The sequence below is a fragment of the Rhopalosiphum maidis genome, chromosome 4 (genome assembly GCF_003676215.2).
Source record: "Rhopalosiphum maidis isolate BTI-1 chromosome 4, ASM367621v3, whole genome shotgun sequence".
Lineage (NCBI taxonomy): Eukaryota > Metazoa > Arthropoda > Insecta > Hemiptera > Aphididae > Rhopalosiphum > Rhopalosiphum maidis.
The window spans coordinates 4,716,907-4,738,847 of NC_040880.1; the positions used below are offsets into that span (position 1 = coordinate 4,716,907).

Here is a 21,941-nt window from a genome sequence, read left to right on the forward strand (position 1 = left end):
GTTATTAACGTAATATTGCCATTTATATGTATCATTGGGAAATACAGACGATCTTGAATATATTAAGATATAATTTAATGACCATAACCCGTTTGTTTGCTTTTAATCCATTACGGAGACAAAACTGCAGCGATTGGTATGAATTCATTTTTATTATTTTTCGTTATTGTGCATTATGTGTGTACTGTGTGAAGTGTGTGAATAGTGAAGACTAAACCGTTATCATGACGGAACCACAAGCAGAAGACGAACAAGAAAATCTTACGGCAGTGATTGCAGTAGTTGATGAATCGAATTCGGCCGATGTTCCGAATTTGAAGGGTGATTGGCATAACATTTTTGTATTGATATTGCTGTACACAATGCAAGGAATTGGTACCAGTTTAACCACAGGAGTGCCGATTATTTTGCAAGCCAATAAAAACGTAACTTACAAAGACCAGGTAGGTATTATTGAGCAACTTAACGATTGTACAATTGTTGCATTTTCGGATAAAAACTATGCTATATTTTACATGGATATTTAATATACCCTATCGAGATACTAAATAATGTCGTTTTGTTCCAGGCTTTAATTAGTATGGCGACATGGCCATTTAGCTTAAAAATGATGTGGGCACCTTTAGTGGACGCCATCTATATACAAAAGGTAGGAAGACGAAAATCTTGGCTATTACCAGTTCAATTTTTAATCGGTAGGTGTGGTGTTATAATACTAATGTAAAGCACGTCGACTATAAAAATTAGCTAGTTTAAGAAGCAAAACTGTAATGATAGGAATCACAGTTGTATATTTTGATTTTTGAGATTTGTTACATAAAATCGTGATATATACGTTTATTATTCTATATGTAATGTAACATACCTAAGTTAATAAACGCATTTTAAATTTAAATAAATTATTTACAATTAATTAAAAAAATAAATTGATCTATAAAAACCGCGAATAAAAATAAAAATAGCAAAGTAAAAAAAAATAATATCATGGAGGTAGTATTCTGCTTTAGGATAATTTAGCTTTAGGTTAAGCTAAAACTATTATTATAATAAAGTTACAATTTTCTTCATTACATCGCTCAATGTAGGATTAGTTATAAATTATGAATTATGTAAGCTGAACTTTGTGTACTTGAAGTTTAAAAATATTTTTGTAGGTACCTAATCTGTGCTTTTTATGCGGCTCATAATACTAGGGGAAGCTTTTGCCTATGAGAGTACAAATCTTTTGCCAGTATTATTTATTACATTTTTGTTTTTTTTTATCAACTACATGATTTATGATAATAATCAATTAATAGATTTACTATCGTGTATATAGTAAATATAAGATATTTAAAAACTACAATGTACGTAAGTTTAAAATATGTTTCATTGTACGTACATAGATGTAGACTTTTTTTTAAATAAATAGATAGCATATTTTTTAAGATTGATGAACTATAAGGTGATTTTATAAAATATATATATTTTTTTTTGCCAAATTTTATGATTTAACAATTTAAGAAACTAATAATGAACACAGACTTAGAACTTTCAAAATCTAATCCCCCATAATAATTTGTTGATAAAATCAACAAATGTTTATTTTATGTGTATGTATTATACATGTTTTAAAGATTTATTATACATATCTTTTGTCGAATAAAAATACCTTAGAATAAAAGAAAAAGAAAAATAGTTAATTTAAAGCCATATTAAAACTATGATAGATACTTTAACTATAACTCTACATTTTTTTTTAATTGAAAATTTATAGTCTGCTTACTACAAATTTTTAATTTTATGCTGTACACACAATTTTTCTTTATAAAAATCTAAAAGTAACACTTATATGGTTCTCAATTTAGTCTCTAAAACGTGGCATAATATATTTATAAGCTCTTTTTCTATATTTGATACATTTTGCTAGTAGAGTTTAATGTCCATATTTAAACCATTTATGTCGGATAGGTGGGTGCTTCATTTATATGGGAATAAATATTGAAGATTGGATAGCTACAAATAGGGGAAAGCCAAATATATTAAAACTGTTTTATCCGATTTTATTCGTTCAAGCTTTGATAGCTACGCAATTCATAGTCATCGACAGTTGGGTACTAACAATGCTAAAGAAGTTTGTGTATTGTTTTCTATTAATTTGAATGTCAGAATAAAATGGATTTTGATTTTACTATAGGAATAACCTGGGTTACGGGCCAAGTTGCACTTTAATAGGTGTACCGTTTGGTGCATTGATTGGCTCTTTATTTCTCGTTGGGTTCACGTCAGAGAATTTTTGTAATAAGTACCTACGATTTACACCGGATACAGGAGGAATAACCACTATGCCAGGTAAGTAACCTATTAAACATAAACCTTTATTGCCAACTTTTCTGCTTTAAACTAGATCTAAAAATATAGATGATGAAAATAATATTGATTAAAAGTGGTATCGTAATTTGTAAGTTTGAATTCATAGACAATCAATGTATTTATATAACAAAGTCTTATTTTTAAGTATGGGCTTACATGTTTAGGTATATACCCAATCATATATTAAATACTTTAAATAGCAAAGTTGGTTTATGAGTTTACATTTTGTTGTCCTATGTTAAATAAACATTTTATTATAATTAGTTTTGAAAAAATTGTATACATATAATACTATTATTATTTATAAAACTTTTTACCCCTTTATAATTTTCATATCATCATAATACCATCTATTACTGCTATTGTTTATTAGTAAGATTAATTTTAATTATTTTTACATTACATCATGTTTATAATAAACTTTTATTTTTTAACAGGTTTTTTTTATTTTTGTGGTTTTCTTTTCATTGTAACATCAATATTAATTGGCATTTTCAAAAAAGAAAAATATAACAGTTTAGAAAACACCTACATGAAACTTAATATTATTCAGTATTATACTGTTGTGTGGGAAATTTTAAAGCTACCGAGTATCCGTGTATTGGCTAGTGCACTGATAACAGTGGAGGTATAGATTATAAATTCTGCTAATAATTTTTTTTTGCATAATCTACACGACCTTGTATTAATTAGTCACGTCATATCAGCACCTATTTTTTAACGAACCCTTAAGATTATATTTTTACCACATTCTATTATTTTTTTAACTTACAAGGAAAACCTGTATTTGATTTAGTGTGATTGAAACAAGTAGTGTGAATATTAGCTACCGCCGAACTATTTGTTGTATATATCGTTAAGGTAAATGGTTTATGTTATATCAAATTTTCTTGTAAACGAATATAAAGTTCTAAAATTATTACTTTTGTAATTATTAATTGGCGGTAATATCCAACATAGGGATTGTAATATTACGGTCAATAGAAGTTAGCAAACTGATATCCTATTATTAGTATTATTATATTACCAAATATAGCTGTATGGGCCAAATGGCAATAAAATTTGCTAAATTACGTTAAAAAAAAACAAATATCTAACTGTATCAACTCTTTCTAAGTATATAAACTTATTCATTGAACTCTGAATTACCAATTTATTCTGCATAGTATTAGAGGTCATTTTCTATAATGATACTATTGATACTTGTCAATATTAAATATTTTAATTAAATAAATTAACAATTATATAATAATTATTGAAAAAAAAAAAAAAAAACTATAATCTAGATAATAATACATTTATTTTTTTCTAACTATAATTACAATTTTCTATTATTTTTGGATTATATATTTAAGATACTATTAAAAATGACAAAAAATACAAATACCCAGCTTTAATGTTTATTTTTAAATTTAAGATAATTTACTAAAAAATAATTTGTATAAATCTAGATTTTAAAGAGAATAAATTTTTTAAAACAATTTCATCTTTGGCAATATTAAATATTGAAAAAGATATTTAAAATAATATTGATCCAAATAGAATATTAATTATATACTCCGAAAATAATAGGCGTATGGAATTATAGTCGGAATAAATGAATGTTTTATTTTCATTTACATTATAGTACTTTTTATTTATTTTTTTTATTAATAGTTGTTGATATAAATTAATTTAAAATTGAATTAACAATACCAAGTAAGTTTAATTTTTATAAACTCAAGCAATGATGAAATGGTACGTTGAAAAATTATAGTGGTTACTGTATACCATCTCCATTTATTTGATTACCATGCCCAATGCTAACTACTTAAATCTTACCATATAACAGAGTGGTAAAAATTTGACTGACTTTTTTTTAAATTACTTTTATTGCATATATTATTTATATTATTTATGAATAAAGATTGGATTTTCTTCGTCTATCATTAATGTGTGGATTTTACAACTCATTGACGCAGGAGTATCAAAAGATAATGTTTTAGTTATACATTCATCAATGATTATAGTAAGAGTCATTGCACCAATTATTATATCAAAATACACCGCAGGACCTAAAACAATGAGCGTATACTTAAAGATGTCACCCATCAGGTAAATACATTTGTGTTTATATATTTCGAAAAATATAACGGTTTCATGCCTAAATCAATGACAATAATCCTTTTAGTTTTATAACTTAATGAAATATAAATATATTTATAAAGCTTTACTGAAATACGTTATTAGCCGGCGGTCGCCGTAACCGCACACTTAAAAATTCACACACTTTTATGAATTGATTCCACACAGTTTTCCCATCATCAAAACGATCTAAAATGTTGGTTTATAAATGGTAGGTAAGTGTGTGGCTTTAAACGATACCTGTTATTAACATACATATTTTTGATCACGATTTTACGTTTTACAGTATTGTGAGTTTACTGTTATATATATAAAAATCTAAATTATAATAAAATAAAAAAAGATAAGCGATAGGTGTTTGCCAAAACGAGTGCATATGAACATCTGTTATTAGGTTCCTATTTGAACACTGAAACACCCCCGTTTCATTGCCTAATAACTAATTAAATATTTAACTAAAGATAATAGATGTGCGTAGTACTTATAAATTATATTCTGGTATATAGTTTTGTCTAAACTATTTTAAATATTTATTTCAGAGCAATGTGGAACATTACATTTGTTATATTTATATATTATACTACAAAATTCATAACAACTAATGGGAAAATAGGTTTTCCAATATATTTCTATGTAATTATAGTATTTCTTTTCATAATTAATCACGTAAGTAGTAAGTTACCAATATTAAATATTATTTTATTTCAAATAAAGTAAATATTATACTAAAAATAAATTTGATGTATTATTAGTTTTTAAATATATTAATGAAAAAAAAAACTTTATTCAGAATTTGTTTAGTTTACTGCACGATTGTTACCATACTATTGTATTCATTGTCCTATAAGGATTTACCCGTTGCGATATCTCCTGAAGTAATGGATCATAGATTTCTGTTATTTTAAAAGACTCGCAAGGACAAAATATTTACCAATATTTCATATTTAAATTTGATTTAATTTAATTTAATCCTAATAGGATACTGCATATGTTAACAATAAATTGTACAGTAAACTAAAGAAATTCTGAGTAGGATTTTTTTTTCATTAGGACAGTGTATATCAAATTAATATTTCCAAAAGAATAAGTATCAATGCATAATTACTAGAGATGTACAATTGTATTATTTATATTTTATAGATTCTAGGAATGACTATGAGATCAGCTAAATTTACTTTATTTAATCGTATAAGTGATCCTCGTTTTGGTGGTACTTACATGGCATTATTAAATACTTTTTCAAATATCGGGATATCGTCATCGACTTCGCTTGCAATTTCAATGATAGATTTTTTAACTTTCAAAGAATGTTCATTAAATTATGATAACAATTGTTCTACATCAAGTCCGAACAACGTAAGACATTCATGAATAATTAATTGTTAAAGATAAAACGAATACAAATAATAATAACAATCTACAATTTATATATTATTTATTATTAACTTGGTTTTTTTCATTACAGACGTGTAAAACAAATGGAAGAAGTTGCATTGTAACAGTTAACGGCTATTACGTAGAATCGGCTCTGTGTATATTGTTTGGAATCGGATGGTACTATATTTTCAGAGGTATTCTTAAAAAACTCCAAGTTAAGAACCCTTCCCATTGGATGGTCAATGTAAAAAACAATAAAGTGAAGAAAAATAAAACGGCTGAACACACAATGGTCGAAAACTCATAGTAAAGGTTATTAACTTTCTCATGAATAAAACTAAAATTGGTCAACCAATAATAGTTTTGCATTTTAATATTTTAGCTTAGTTAATCCTAGTTTATTTATGTTAAATTTTTATAGTTAATGAATTTAATTATCGTTGACAATACTTAGTTTAAGATAAATAATATATTTTTAAACGATATAAAATTGTCTCTACTTAATTATATAGTGTTGAATTTAATCTTCATTTTTTTTTAAAAAATTGACTTGATCTATTTAATTGTTAAATATGAACAGTATAAGCTTGAATTGCATAAATAATAAAAAAAATGTGTGTAATGTTTTCTACTACTCACACTCCAACTTCCACTTATGTTTACTAAAATATTAAGCTTTTTAAAAATATTTCTAAACATAAAATTAATTTCATCTAATCTTTGAGCTTAAGAATTCAATACAAGATTCCCCATAGGGCATAGAGTATCTATACAGGAATAATAATTTTCTAGAATATTCCAAACAGAAAATAAATACCATTGCGATACATCAAAGTTTTAACTGTTCAAGATTTTAAGAGTATTTTAACAAATATTATAAATGCGTTATAGACCTGCAATTAAAGTTTAAGTGAATACACATGACGTGTATTTAAGTAAATAATATACAACATATAGTAGTTAATTTATTGGTCAAGTATAAAGGTGTTATGTGCAAGTTTCCTCACCACCTTAGCACATAAAACGACTGCATTGTATGGAAGCCGTTTAAAGCTTGAGGTATTGCACTTGGCGCGTTTTTTTTATTGTGGTGTCCCCGTTAAGGCCTAATCCACACGTTCAAATACAGCGTCAATTTTATCCACATTTTTCGCCACCAAGTCATTTACTGTTAATGATCAATAGTCGATTATAGATCTATTTTTTAATGTATTTATATCGGGATAGTTAATGAGAATATTGTCAAACAATTTAACAGTAACAAATAATAATAATAATAATAAAAAAAAAAATGGTTTCAATAAATTTATATTCCAAATTAAAATTAGTTAAATTGACACTTTATTTGCACCAAAGTCCTCATAGACGTTACTATACAAGCAATATTTGAAATTTTATATGTCGTTAATTTTTTTTATCAAGAAAATTAAATTGAATATTTTAAAATTTAAATTTCCGTATAATTGTTGTCGTTTTGGGGTAGAGATTTTTTTGTTGTTATTAACCACAGCAATTTTAATGTGTAGAGTAACGACTATGAATTCTAATATTTACTACTATAACCAAAGTTGGTCTTATGGTACGGTTTACCTGCGGCGTCTAGTGTCATCTACCGGTCCGGGTATACTAATTAAGCGTCTAAACGCGGCATCATACTGTTCTACTGTTTGGAATTGTAGAGAAACCTTACCTTTATGATTTGGTTTTTGAAAGAAATTTAATATTTTACTAGCTAGCAATAAACGACTTCACTTTTTTTTGAGTTTTTGATTCTTCTTATAAATTTTTTATGCTCAGAAGGAATAGAAAGTTGCAATAAATTATGTCTTATCTATTTTACTCAACTTAAGGCCATATATCTTTTAATAGCTTATTGTACTTACAATAATTATAAAATCATTTTAACGGTATTAAAATAGAGCCTAAAAAACTAGGTAGAAAAAAAAGCATACGACCTGTGAGCTGCATCTTAATTGTTTTATATTACCATAAATCTGAGTATAAGGCGTATGAATATTACTTAACCGCACTGTTGTTTTTTTGATTTGTAGAAAAAAAAATTTATCGATATTATTTCATTTAAACACTATACATACAACAACTTAGATTAAAAAAACTAAAAAACTTATTGAATATATTGTTAAAACGATATTCACTGTCTAAATATTAATATCTATATAAATAAACAAATTCTATTAATTAAAAATTTACATTTTACATAATGCGTACAAAATCGGAGTAAACATAGCATATATTATGTTTATTTCATTAGTATAATAATATTTTTAGCCAACACAGTATGAAAAATGTTGAATAATAAATTATTAGTGATGATATTATGCAAACATTTGGGTGTGTTATAATTTTTTTTTCGTTGTTTATTGAAAGTATATTTTAGTCAACGGTTGAAAACGAAAACGATATTTAAACATTGCAAATCAGCACGAAAAATAAGATCCTAACCTAACGTAGGTACCTACACCAAGCTTCGAACGCACCGACACTGCTGCCGTCAAACAAATCGTAATATCAATATTATTATTATAATGTAATGACTTGGTGTATAAAATTATAATATATTATTATATCATATTGTACAGGCCGAACACCGGTTGCTCCCGTACGATAAAGATCGTCAATCGGTGACCTATGTAGGCGGCATGCCACCTCGCACGTTCTTCGGTCACCGACGGCGGCGTGACATGATCGCGAGCGTCCTTTACTCAGGTGCACGCGTGCTAGACACTCTGGTGGCTTTGGCGAGACACGTTGGCGGATGTGGCAGGTCGGCTGTTAGGAATAGCGTTAGACAGCGTAACACGGCGATCTGCACGTCGACGTTTCGAATAGCACCGCCCTCCAGGGCCTATCACGTTAACCGATGCAGGACGACGCGCGAATCGGAGGCCAATAATACTCTCACCCCGCGACCCACCAAAATACGCCGTCGACAGACACCAGTCGGTCGCGAAAGTATATCGTCATCACGATTGACGACCCGTGGAGATGAGTCGCAATGAATTAGTGAGAGACACGTCAGCGGAAGTGGCAGGTCGGCTGGCCCAACGTATAGTGTTATTGCGGCCAGCGCCATAAACAGCAGTTGCCCCATTATGTAGGGCGATTATCCAAACAGTTGTAGCACAAGAGAGTGTAATACGGTGATCTGCACGTCACCGTCCTCCCGGGCCCATCACTTTATCCGATACCGGACGACGCACGACGAGGACCGGTAGTGTTTTGGTGTACTCGAAATAAGAGCGTCGACCGGTGACCGGTGCAGGTGGTAGTCACGGTAGTCACTTCGCACGTTCACCGGTCACCGCGACGGCGTTACGTGATCGCGAGCGTCATATTTTACTCAGGTGCACACGCGCCACTAGACACTCTGGCGGCCCGGCGGGCGCTGTCGGCTTTGATCGCGCGGTGCGACAGACGACTGCGACGGGCGCGCGACAACGGGACTTCCGGTATACCGACGACGGTGATGGCGATGGCTTATTGCGGCGGTTCGCAGAACGCGCGGGCCGTGTCTTGTTCCGGAAATAGACGTCAGCTGTGCCGGCGACCCGCGGTAGACGTGGTTTCCGGGTACGGTGCTGATGCGCGACATCGGCGGCGATGGTTATAGAACAGTGCACAGTGCAGTCATACGCAGTAATTTAATCCGTGCGACGGTTGGCCACCGATTTTACATGGCTTCACTCGTTTGTACGTTGCCATCGTTATCGCACGCTAAAGCCGGTCGATGTCTATCGCTATTAAGCAACCATTACGCATCACCGACTCCCATAAAACGCTTCCAGAACACTATTTGCGGAATGAAATCTGTCGTCGCGTAAAATCATTTTAGTTTTGGATTGACTGACGTTTAAGATAGTAACACGTCCGGTGGGAAGTGTGTGTAACTAAAACCATATAGAATGTATGCTGCAAAATTATATGCGTTTAACTGGAGTTGTGTATAAACGTCATGCGCTCGTTCGAAAAACTTATATGATATTATTTTTTAATAAGTATTACATAAATGGGTACCTTTTGATTAAAAGGAATGAATTTTTTTCGGAATCTTTAGTTATTGTAAAAATTAAAATTATAATAAATCGAACAATATAATATACATTATGTTCACGCGAATGTATTATGCGTTACGTAACAATTTGCTATTTCAAAAAGCTAACAGGTACTAATATTTATGTAATTTCAGTAAAAATAAACTTTCATTACATCTGCACGATGTAATATACAATGTAACGTCATAACGATCAATACAGATTACCATATACGACTACACAGAGTTCGTTAAATATGTTAAAATTTTATCAAAAATTATATTATGTCGAATAAAACATTTTCGAAGGAATACATATTATGATGTAATATTGTAATGTAGTCAATAGGCATATCAATGTTCTACACCGCTAAGTAAATAAATAATTTTATTTCGAATTTATAGCATATTATACGTATAAAGCGTTTAAAATGTATTACTAATTATAAACATGTCATAAATAAAACCTAAACACTTATTTTAAATGTATATTGATCTAGGTATTCAGTGAAACCTTTGTGCTTGCAAAATATTTCGGTGATGAGATTCCTGTAATATTGTTATTTTTGCTACCGGGTTATTTTTCCATATGAACTGTAAGTACATAGATACTTACCTATAATACCAGTATAGCGGGAAAGTTTTAAATGTCTATGTATGTTAATGAACAATGGTAGTGTATTGATAAAATGTAATAATATAATATTAATATTAATTTGGAAAATTGAATCCATAACAATGATTAAATAAAAAATTTCTTACGAAGTCCGCGATGTTACTGAAGATTTTTTACCTATATTTATTTTAATTCGAGCATCGAACTCAATACTTGAACCCGGCACGCTTAAATAAACTGTAATCGAAAAATGATTATTAAAAAACCGTACGATCTGTACCAAGTGTATTTATAATATAATATAAGGTCACCATTATTATTCTGGAAACTTTTCTCGTTTATCTTCCATAACTGGTCGCAGCAACAGAAACAGAACGGCACAGTGGACGGACACAAGACGTTGTGTACGCGTGACGGGTAAAGTGGATGAGTCAGCCTCCGACGATGAGTGACAGCTACAGCTAGTATAGTACGACGAGCTGGCCATCGCGGCTAGTGACGGCGAGAACGCCGCAGAGTACCTTGGCATGTCCTGTGTTCCTGTTGTCTGCCCACGTCCAGGATGTTCTTAGGGGGATGTGTTTGATGATATATTACGTATATCAATGCGGTCTATAAATATTATGATGCACCTAATTCGGTTTGTTAATGTATTCATACGACGAAATCCTAAGTTATTTTTTTAAATTCAGGAGACATCCTATACTATTATTTATTCGGTTTTACCGTAGTTTGATGATTTTATAATAGTCAACGTCGACGCCATTTTGAACAACAGAACAAAAAGTATGCAAATTAAAATAGATCAAACATATATCAAACACTCTTGCTATATCTTTTATAGTATGATAGAATCATTTGTTTAAAATTTAAATTGTACAAAATATTTATGATTGTTTTTGTTTGAAATAATTGCATCACCACGCCCACAATTCAACTTTGCGACGATCTGGTTGGCCTCCTTAATGTATAGATGAATATTAAAATTATCATACTTGTTGATGTACCATACCTGTTTTGTAAATTCTTAATTAGTATTAAGTTATCTTGTTTACGTTAAAGATAATAGATAATAAATCTGTATAATGTTTTTATACTTGTAATCAAAATTACACTAAAAAACGTAAATAATTTGATATATTATTTATTTGTAATAGAAACTTATCCATATTTGTTTATTAGGTTTTGTTTAAAAAAAAAAAAATAGGATATTACAAATCATAGGATATTTATATCGATATGTATATATTGTAACAATTTGCCTGTTTTAATATGGTGATTAGTTATAAATTTACATAATTTCTATACATAGTACTTTATATAAAATTGTAAATTGACATTTAAATAACCAATGACACTAATATTTATATAATATAACATAATTCTTAGTATAGTGAGAGTGATTTAAATAGAAGGGATTGCGTAAAATAAAGTTTTAAATATTGTATATGTATGCTTAAAATAGAAGCTCTCGAGGACGACCCTGTATTAGTCCACGTTGTGTTGTATCTTCAGGATACCTGAAATAAAGTGTATCTATATTGATTCTATTGCATATGAAAGTGAGCTATGAAAGTTTTTGGTTAAGAGTTTTATGAGGGGGGTCAACTATTTTTTGAATTTAAGTATTTGTATAAGTTTGCGTTTCTTAATAGACATAATAGTCATAGTGATGGTAAATCATGAATTATTTTATAATAGTATTTATATATACTTTATTAATAATTTTATGTATATGTTATTAACGTAATATTGCCATTTGTATATATTATTAGCAACTGCAGACCATTTTGAATATTTTAAGATAGAATTTAATGATCATAACCTGTTTGTTTGCATTAAATCCATTACGGAGACAAAACTGCAGCGATTGGTATGAATTCATTTTTATTATTTTTCGTTATTGTGCATTATGTATGTACTCTGTGTAGTGTGTGAATAGTGAAGATTAAACCGTGATCATGACGGAATCACAAACAGAAGACGAACAAGGAAGTCTTACATCAGTTACAGTAGTTGATGAGTCGAATTCGACCGATGTTCCGAATTTAAAAGGTGATTGGCATAACATTTTTGTATTACTATTGCTATACACGATACAAGGAATTGGTGCCAGTTTAACTATAGCAGTGCCGATTATTTTGCAAGGCAACAAAAACGTAACTTACAAAGACCAGGTAGATATAAATAAAGATTTAATTTTGATGATTGTAAAATCGTTGCGTTTCCAATTAAATACTATGCTATATTGTCTATGGATATTTATTATTTATACTCTATCGAGATACTAAATAATGTCGTTTTGTTCCAGGCTTTAATTAGTTTGTCGACATGGCCTAATAGCTTAAAAATGATGTGGGCACCATTAGTGGACGCCATCTATATACAAAAGGTAGGAAGACGAAAATCTTGGCTATTACCAGTTCAATTTTTAATCGGTATGTGTGGTGTACTATATAAAAATTATTATAACACTAATTATTGTAAAACACGTCGACTATAAAAATTAGCTAGTTTGAGAAGCAGAACTGTAATCATAGGAATCAAAGTCGTATATTTTAGGGTTAGTTACATACAATCATGATGTACACTTTTATTACTATATATATATATATATATATAATGTAACATAAATAAGTTAATCAGCACATTTTTATATAGGTAAATGATTTACAGTTAATTAAAAAAATAAATTAATCTATAAAAACCGCGAATAAAAATAAAAATAGCACAGTAAAATAAAATAATATCATGGAGGTAGTATTGTGCTTTAGGATAATTTAGCTTTAGGTTAAGCTAAAACTATTATTATAATAAAGTTAAAATTTGGTCCATTACATTGCTCAATGTAGGATTACTTATAAAGGAATAAATTATGAACTATGTAAGCTGCTCTTCGCGTACTTGAAGTATAAAAATATTTTTGTTGGTACTCCGTGCTTTTTATAAGACTCGTAATACTACGGGAAGCTTTTACCTACGAGGGTGCCACAATTATTCAAGTCTTAGAAACTGATAAGCAAATCTTTCTCCGGTCATTAGATTTTTTTTTTTTTTTTATCAACCACAACATAATTTATTATAATAATCAATAAATAGATTTACTAACAGACTTCTATAACTTTTATTTTTAAAATATATAGCATATTTTTTTAAATTGTTGAGTTCTAACATAATCTTATAATATTTTTATATTTTAGTAAACTTTTATTAACTTTAATAAATACTTTAACTACACATTTTTTATACTTGAACATTTTATAATCTTCTTTCTACAAAATTTTAATGTGGTACCTTACACCCAATTTTTCTTTATCTTATAGTACCACTTATATGATTTTCAATTTAGTCTCTAAAACGTGGCATAATATAGTTATTAGTTCTTTTTCTATATTTAATACATTTTGCTCGTATAGCAGTGGAGTTCAATGTCAATATTAAAAACATTTATGTCGGATAGGTGGGTGCTTCATTTATATGGGAATGAATATTGAAGATTGGATACCTGCAGATAGGGGAAAGCCAAATATATTAAAACTGTTGTATCCAATTTTATTCATTCAGACTTTGGTAGCTACGCAATTCATAGTCATCGACAGTTGGGTACTAACAATGCTAAAGAAGTTTGTGTTATTGTTACATATTTCATTAATTTGGGTATAACAAAAATAAAATTGATTTTGATTTTACTTTAGGAATAACATGGGCTATGGATCAACTTGCAGTTTAATAGGTATACCGTTTGGTGCATTGATTGGCTCTTTATTTCTCGTTGGGTTCACGTCAGAGAATTTTTGTAATAAGTACTTACGATTTACACCGGATACAGGAGGAATAACCACTATGCCAGGTAAGTAACCTATTAAACATAAACCTTTATTGCCAACTTTTCTGCTTTAAACTAGATCTAAAGAATATAGATGATGAAAATAATATCGATTAAAAGTGGTATCGCAATTTGTAAGTTTGAATTCATAGACAATCAATGTATTTATATTACAAAGTTTTATTTTTAAGTATGGGCTTACATGTTTAGGTATATACCCACTCATATATTAAATACTTGAAGCAGCAAGGTTGGTTTTTGAGTTTACATTTTGTTATCTTTTATTAAATAAACGTTTTATTATAATATTATTTGTAAATTAATTTTGTACATAGATACTGCAATAATATTATTATGATTTACAAAACTTCTTACCCCATTATAATTTCTATATTATCATAATAATATCTACTACTGTTATTGATTATTAGTAAGATTAATTCAAATTATTTTTACATTACATCATTTTTATAATAAACTTTTATTTTTTACAGGTTTTTTTTATTTTTGTGGTTTTCTGTTTATTTTAATATCGATATTGATTGGAATTTTCAAAAAAGAAAAACATAACAGGTTAGAAGACAACTACATGAAATTTAATATTATTCAGTATTATACAGTTGTGTGGGACATTTTAAAGCTACCTAATATCCGTGTACTGGCGAGTGCATTGATGACAGTAGAGGTAAAGATTCTAAATTAAGCTAATAATCTTTCTTGTATAATCCACGTGAACTTGTATTATAGTCACGTTACATCAGCATATTTTTTTGAACGTACTCTTAAGATAATATTTTTACCACATTACAGTGGCGTGTTAAATAGTCATTTTTTGAGGCAGTTGCCTCAAGGAAAAAATTGTGGGTGAGTGGGTAGGTTACGAGATGTGTCGTATTCAACTTAGCAGCTGTTTTATAATCTTATATTCTTCGATTTTTTATTTATAAGATTATGGTCTATTTCATCGTATAGATAACCTTAAATAATATATTAATATTTATAATTTTTAATAATCAAAAAAAAAAAAAAGATAGCGAATTGGTGGTATTGGTGTGGATGGTCAAATTTTATACTTCATTCTTATCGTTTATCATAGTAGTAAAAATTTGACTTACTTTTTTTCTAAATCACTTTTATTACATATATTATTTATATTACTTATGATTAAAGATTGGATTTGCTTCGTCTGTCATTAATGTGTGGATTTTACAACTCATTGACGCAGGAGTACCAAAAGATAATGTTGTAGTTATACATTCATCAATGATTATAGTAAAGGTTATTGCACCAATTATTATATCAAAATACACCGTGGGACCTAATACAATGAACGTGTACTTAAAAATGTCACCCATCAGGTAAATACATTTGTGTTTATATATTTCGGGAGCTTTATTTAACGATTTCATGACCAAATCAATAACAATAATCCTTTTAGTGTTATAAATTATTTAAATGTAAATATATTCATAAAGATTTACTGAAAAGCGTTATAAGCCGGTGGTCGCTATAACTGCATACTATCAAATTTGCACACTTTAATGCATCGATTCCACACAGTTGTCGCAAAATCAAACCGTCCGATATCGCACATAGTATGAATAACGCACAAAAATATCTAAAATTATATTATAATTTAGAACCGTACATCAATTATCATATTAATCAAAATCATAAATTCGTAAGAATATTTGAAAACATAAGGATGTACCTTTTTATTTCAATGCAAGTATTATCTACTAGGTATATATACATTATTTCAACATAATGTTATATATTGCATTTTTTGTATAAAAATTTGTTAAACATCTATGAATGTTTAATATTTGACTGTCTATTAATTGTATGTGGTTTTAATTTATTGACCTTCAAAATTTCTCATTTTAACTATATAAAAAATTTGTGTGGTAGTGACGGTCTAAAATGTTCGGTTATGAATGGTAATTAAGTGTGCGGCTTTAAACGATACCTGTTATTAACATACATATTTTTTATCAAGATTTTACGTTTTTCAGTATTGTGAGTTTACTGCTATATATATAAAATTCTAAATTATGATAAAATAAAAAAAGATAAGCGATAGGTGTTTGCCAAAACCAGTTCATTTTGACATCTGCTTATTAGGTTCCTATTTAAACATTGGAACACTCCCGTTTCATTGCCTAAAAACTAATTTAATATTTAACTAAAGATAATAGATGTGCGTATTATTTATGAATTTTATTTTGGTATATAGTTTTGTCTAAATTATTTTAAATATTTATTTCAGAGCAATGTGGAACATTACATTTGTTATATTTATATATTATATTACAAAATTCATAACAACTAATGGAAAAATAGGTTTTCCAATATATTTCTATGTAATCATAGTATTTCTTTTCATAATGAATAACGTAAGTCAACAATATTAAATACTATTTTATTTCAAATAAATTAAATATTATATTAAAAATAATTTTGATGTATTATTAGTTTTTAAAATGTATTAATGAAAAAAAAAACTTTACTCAGAATTTGTTTAGTTTACTGCACAATTGTTCACATATATACAGTGTGTTGTAATGATTTACCCATTGTGATATCTCCTGAAATAGAGGATCATAGATTTCTGTTATTTTAAAATACTCACAGGAACAAGGACTACGAATATTTCACATTTTAATTTAATTTAATGTTTTGGTAAAAAGTTAAAAATATTTTTTTATTTATTTTTAATAAAATCAAAGATAGCCATTTCGTAGAGTTTTTTGTTCTAAAATTATTGACGTTACAACATTTTATTTTCATTAATCTCATGATTTTTAATACCTTTTCTAGTTTTAAGAATTATTGTAAATTATTTAATACCATATAAGTGCCAGTGTTATTAAACATTTGGCCCAGTGTATCATGCGCGTATAATAATACATAAATATTCTCAAAATAGTCCAAACTAAAACAAATACTAAAAACCACGAGATTAATGAAAATAAAATGTTGAAACGTTAACAACATTTTCAGAAAAATAAACTACAATTTGGCTATCATCGATTTCTTAGAAAACTATTATTTTAACTTTTTCATCAAAATATTAAATTAAATAAAAATATGAAAAACTTCTAGTCCTTGTCCATATAACTCTTATAAAAAAAACATGGGAGATTATGACATCTCCATTATTTCAAGATATTTCATAGATATATTGGTAAATCCTTACAGGATACTGCATATGTTAACAATAAAGTGTGGAGTAAACTAAAAAAATTCTGAGTAGGATTTTTTTTTTCATTGGGACATTGTATATTAAATTAATATTTCCAAAAGAATAGGTATTAATGCATAATTACTTGAGATGTACAATTGTATTATTTATATTTTATAGATTCTAGGAATAACTATGAGATCAGCTAAATTTACTTTATTTAATCGTATAAGTGATCCTCGTTTTGGTGGTACTTACATGGCATTATTAAATACTTTTTCAAATATCGGAATATCGTCATCGACTTCCCTCGCAATTTCAATGATAGATTTTTTAACTTTCAAAGAATGTTCATTAAATTATGATAACAATTGTTCTACATCAAGTCCGAACAACGTAAGACATTCATGAATAATTTATTGTTAAAGATAAAACGAATACAAATAATAAAAACAATCTACAATTTATATGTTATTTATTATTAACTTGGTTTTTTTCATTACAGACGTGTAAAACAAATGGAAGTAGTTGCATTGTAACAGTTAACGGCTATTACGTAGAATCGGCTCTGTGTATAATGTTTGGAATAGGATGGTACTATATTTTCAGAGGTATTCTTAAAAAACTCCAAGTTAAGAGCCCTTCCCATTGGATGGTAAATGTAAAAAATAATAAAGTGAAGAAAAATGAAACAGCTGAATACAAAATGGTCGAAAAGTCATAGTGAAGGTTATTATTTTTCTCATGAATAAATTATAATAGGTCAACCAATAATAGTTTTGCTTTTTAATTTTTTATCTTACCTAATATTATTATTCCATTGTATGGGCAATGCATAATTGATTTCCTGGTCAAATAAAGTGTATGGATTGGTTCCCGAAAAAATTACTTTCCAGTATACTAGTGTTATAAAATATGTAACATATGTATATTATATTATATCTTATAATATTTTATTAGGTTTTACAATGTCTATGTAATTTCATAATATAATTTTATATCAAATTGTATTGTATCTAATAGTAATTGTTTAGTTTCACTTAATTATTATTATTGATGTATGGAAAAAATATTATTATCGGCCATTACTTATATAGTGTATAATATGAATATATTATACAGACTACTGAGCAACATTATTAACTATACCTAGGTATTCTACATAGTGTTTGAAGTATGAAATATTTGATATATCTATAGTAATTTGGTATAGTCCTAAGTCTGCATAAAATGGAAAGGAGTTTGTTGCTAATTGAATATATCATAATAATTTGAAAAGTTAATTTAACAAGATTTTATTATCGTGAAAACTTGCGGGAACCAATTCGACAATTGAGAACCAACTCATAGTCATCTCATTGGATATTATAAGGTTTTTTATTAGGGACGTAATAGGTACTAAGTTACACTCTGGAATCTGTATGTTTATTTAATCATCAATTAATTAATTAAGCTAATATTAATGATCGTTGATTATACTTGTCTTTAGCTTAAGATAAATAATTAATTTTTAAACGATACTTAATTTTCTCTACTTAATTATATTATTGAATTTAATCTTCATTTTTTAATTGACATAGGTATCTACTTTTTTGTTATTATAACGCATTTTAAATGAATCATATTTAATTATTTAATATAAATATCGAAAGCAAAAATGTTTTCTATTGCTCGCCTTCTGATTTTCACTTATATTTACCAAAATTGAAAATAGTGACCTGGGGTTAGGTTAGATATATTTTGACTAATTTTAAAGTATTTATAGCTGGTATTTATATTTTTTGGATTTTTTTTTAAATGTTGACAAACAATTTTAGGTGTATTCAAAAAACTTAAAAATAGAATTTAAGTTTAATTCTTAAATAATATAAATACGTTCACATTTTAATGAAATATATAATTGTCGAATGAATGAAAAAATGATTAAAGGTGCCGGATGTTCGTATTGACGTATAAATGTGTATATTATGACGTAACATATAGCTGTTTTATTTCTTTGAGTGATATATTTATTTTAATTCGAACCGATATAGCATACTTCACAGTAGTTGGCCACACGAAAATAACTACTAATATTATTACAATTTTAAAAACTTATTTACAATTTTTATCAATTTATTTATTGATATCTAGGTGAAGAAAGTATTTCGGGGACTAGGTTCCTGCAGGAATAAATTTTTGTACTCATAGCTGGCTGCGCAGTAAGCACTACTGTAAATCCGTGTTTTATATAATTTTTTTATTACGTACAATTTTACGTTGACACTTATTCATGAAATAAATAGAATCCATATAATAATAATAATAATAATAAAATAATTATCAGCGTGATCCGTGATGTTATGAAAGCTGTTAGAGTTAGACCTATTTTTATTTTAATTCAAGCAACGATGCTAATGTTTGGGATCAGTTCACATGCATTTGCTTGCATCACACTGTAAATTATTATATTATTAACATTTTTTTTTTTTTTTTTTTAATTGTACAGGACGATATAATATTAGAATATTTAGTTTAAATGATTATTGTGATTAGAATGTTTTCTCATTGGCTACAATTTTTATGTTTTATAATTTGTATTTTTATAATATACGCAATGTCCGAAATTACCTTTTCATGCGGTCAGTGACCACTATGATGTTGTTACCCATCTTACGCACACAAACGTAACTGCACTCGGGAGAGCACTCATAAATAGTATTGGAACTGGTCCACGCGGTTTTCCTCCTACGGCGATTGCAGCAAATATAACGGAGCGTTGGTGGCCACGGAGGGCGGCCAAGAAAAACGCGGCCGGTGTTCATTGGTCACGACCGACTAGCTATGAGACTGCATCCGATGAGCCATCACTTTTGCAGTAACTACGGCGAGTGACGACGAGAACGCCGTCGAGTACGTTGTCGTGATATTTTAGTCACCACCGACTTTAACGATTGGCGATGTCGAATGATCGTCCAAGTGACCATGTCGTTCTACTGTCTGTCAGTTTTGTTGCAACGCAAACGGTATTGGCACGTGTGTGTTCGATTCAGGGCCGGCTTGAAGGCGGTTCGAGCTGTGAAGTGGCACGCAGGGCCCTGCGCATTGAAAGGCCATGCGGCACACAGCTTGTTGCAAAATTAAATTTTGGACATTTTTAACACGTTGCAAACGGAAAAAATCAAATTAACTTTTATATGTAAATAATAAACTATCAGTTACTAAATTGTATTGTGTTATTACCTATCACTAAATAAAATGAGAACTGCAGAGGCACCTAATTTTAGTGTTTACTGCTTAAACGAGATGGATTTATAGAGCATATTGCATTCAACTAATTATTCAGATTCAAATCGAATTATCTCTGAGATCCGCTCCCCCCCCCAAAAAAAAAAAAATATTTATGTAATTTCCGCCATATCTAAAAATTAATTTTGGTAATTTGTGCCAGCTTTGCCTTCAAAAATTAATATTAGTGCCACTTTTAAATAACTAAATATATTTTTTTTTTTACTGATTAATAACACATTATTGTATTTTAAATAATTGATCAATCAAGTTAATTTAAATAGTTATATTTCTAGAAAATGATTACATGTATAAATATTATATATGGTCTTTTTCGTCGTCTTCTCGTTATTACCATTATTATTATCGTTTTTTTTTCCTACCATGTTTTCCATACGCAAAACATAATGATATCTATTTCTAGTATATACTAATTTATATACTACGATACAGTATCGTCAACTTCTTATTTATTAAATGTATTGGGAACTTTGCCTATATCAACATCAACACCTGAAAGGACGTTTTCAACTTTAAAACACCTAAAAACGTTTTTAAGAAACAAAACCGGACAAGAAATATTAGTAGTACTAACCCTTATGAGTGCACATAGAGATATTGAAATTGACACTGAAGAAATTATCCAAAGATTGAAAATACTTCAAGGAAAATTAAATTAATATAGTAGATTTTTTTTTGATTTTTTATCAATTAATCCGCGGCAACAAAGGCCATTGGATGGTTTATTAATTTGTAGAGGAGAGGAACGGTAGGTTGAAACACGTTTTTTTTTTATATGTGTGGCAAGAATTTGTCACTAAAACCCCGGGTGGTTACCCATCTGGAAGCTAGCAACACCGGCCGAAACGTACACTTAGAGCGTTTCCACAGTTGAGTGTACGACCGCATCACACCAAGCCACTAATATAGTAGTATTATAGTACGTTTTATGTATTTTTATTTATGTATATATTTAACTTGTACATTAAAGTATAATAAATTATGATTACTGTAGAGATATAAGATAATGTACGTAGTTAACTACCGACATTTTTAAACAAATGTCATGTTCTTAATTTAAATAATATTAATTTATACTCAAAACTCCCCCTCCCAAATATTTTTCTGGCTACGGCCTTGACAA

General features: G+C 28.6%; 2 protein-coding genes across 4 annotated transcripts; both read left to right on the top strand.

Annotated features, from left to right (window-relative positions):
* Positions 1-179: 179 nt before the first annotated feature.
* Positions 180-9,872, top strand: LOC113552718 (acetyl-coenzyme A transporter 1-like). Of its 3 annotated transcripts, none has more exons than XR_003405181.1 (11): positions 180-443; positions 569-695; positions 1,951-2,113; positions 2,177-2,331; positions 2,790-2,980; positions 4,259-4,446; positions 5,016-5,142; positions 5,617-5,832; positions 5,942-6,165; positions 8,242-8,376; positions 8,454-9,872. XR_003405181.1 is itself a non-coding variant. In XM_026955596.1 (9 exons), the coding sequence occupies exons 1-9, from the start codon at positions 225-227 to the stop codon at positions 6,158-6,160; spliced, it is 1,605 nt and encodes a 534-aa protein (XP_026811397.1). In that variant the 5' UTR covers positions 180-224; the 3' UTR covers positions 6,161-6,223. The 3 variants fall into 3 exon arrangements, 1 of the variants encoding a protein (XP_026811397.1); XR_003405182.1 differs by having other exon boundaries at positions 5,016-5,109; XM_026955596.1 differs by lacking the exons at positions 8,242-8,376; positions 8,454-9,872 and having other exon boundaries at positions 5,942-6,223.
* A 2,393-nt stretch (positions 9,873-12,265) lies between these two features.
* LOC113548129 (acetyl-coenzyme A transporter 1-like) lies at positions 12,266-18,304 on the top strand. The gene is made up of 10 exons (XM_026948824.1): positions 12,266-12,393; positions 12,452-12,697; positions 12,832-12,958; positions 13,981-14,143; positions 14,216-14,370; positions 14,841-15,031; positions 15,517-15,704; positions 16,616-16,742; positions 17,711-17,926; positions 18,036-18,304. The coding sequence occupies exons 2-10, from the start codon at positions 12,482-12,484 to the stop codon at positions 18,252-18,254; spliced, it is 1,602 nt and encodes a 533-aa protein (XP_026804625.1). The 5' UTR covers positions 12,266-12,393; positions 12,452-12,481; the 3' UTR covers positions 18,255-18,304.
* The last annotated feature ends 3,637 nt before the right edge of the window (positions 18,305-21,941 follow it).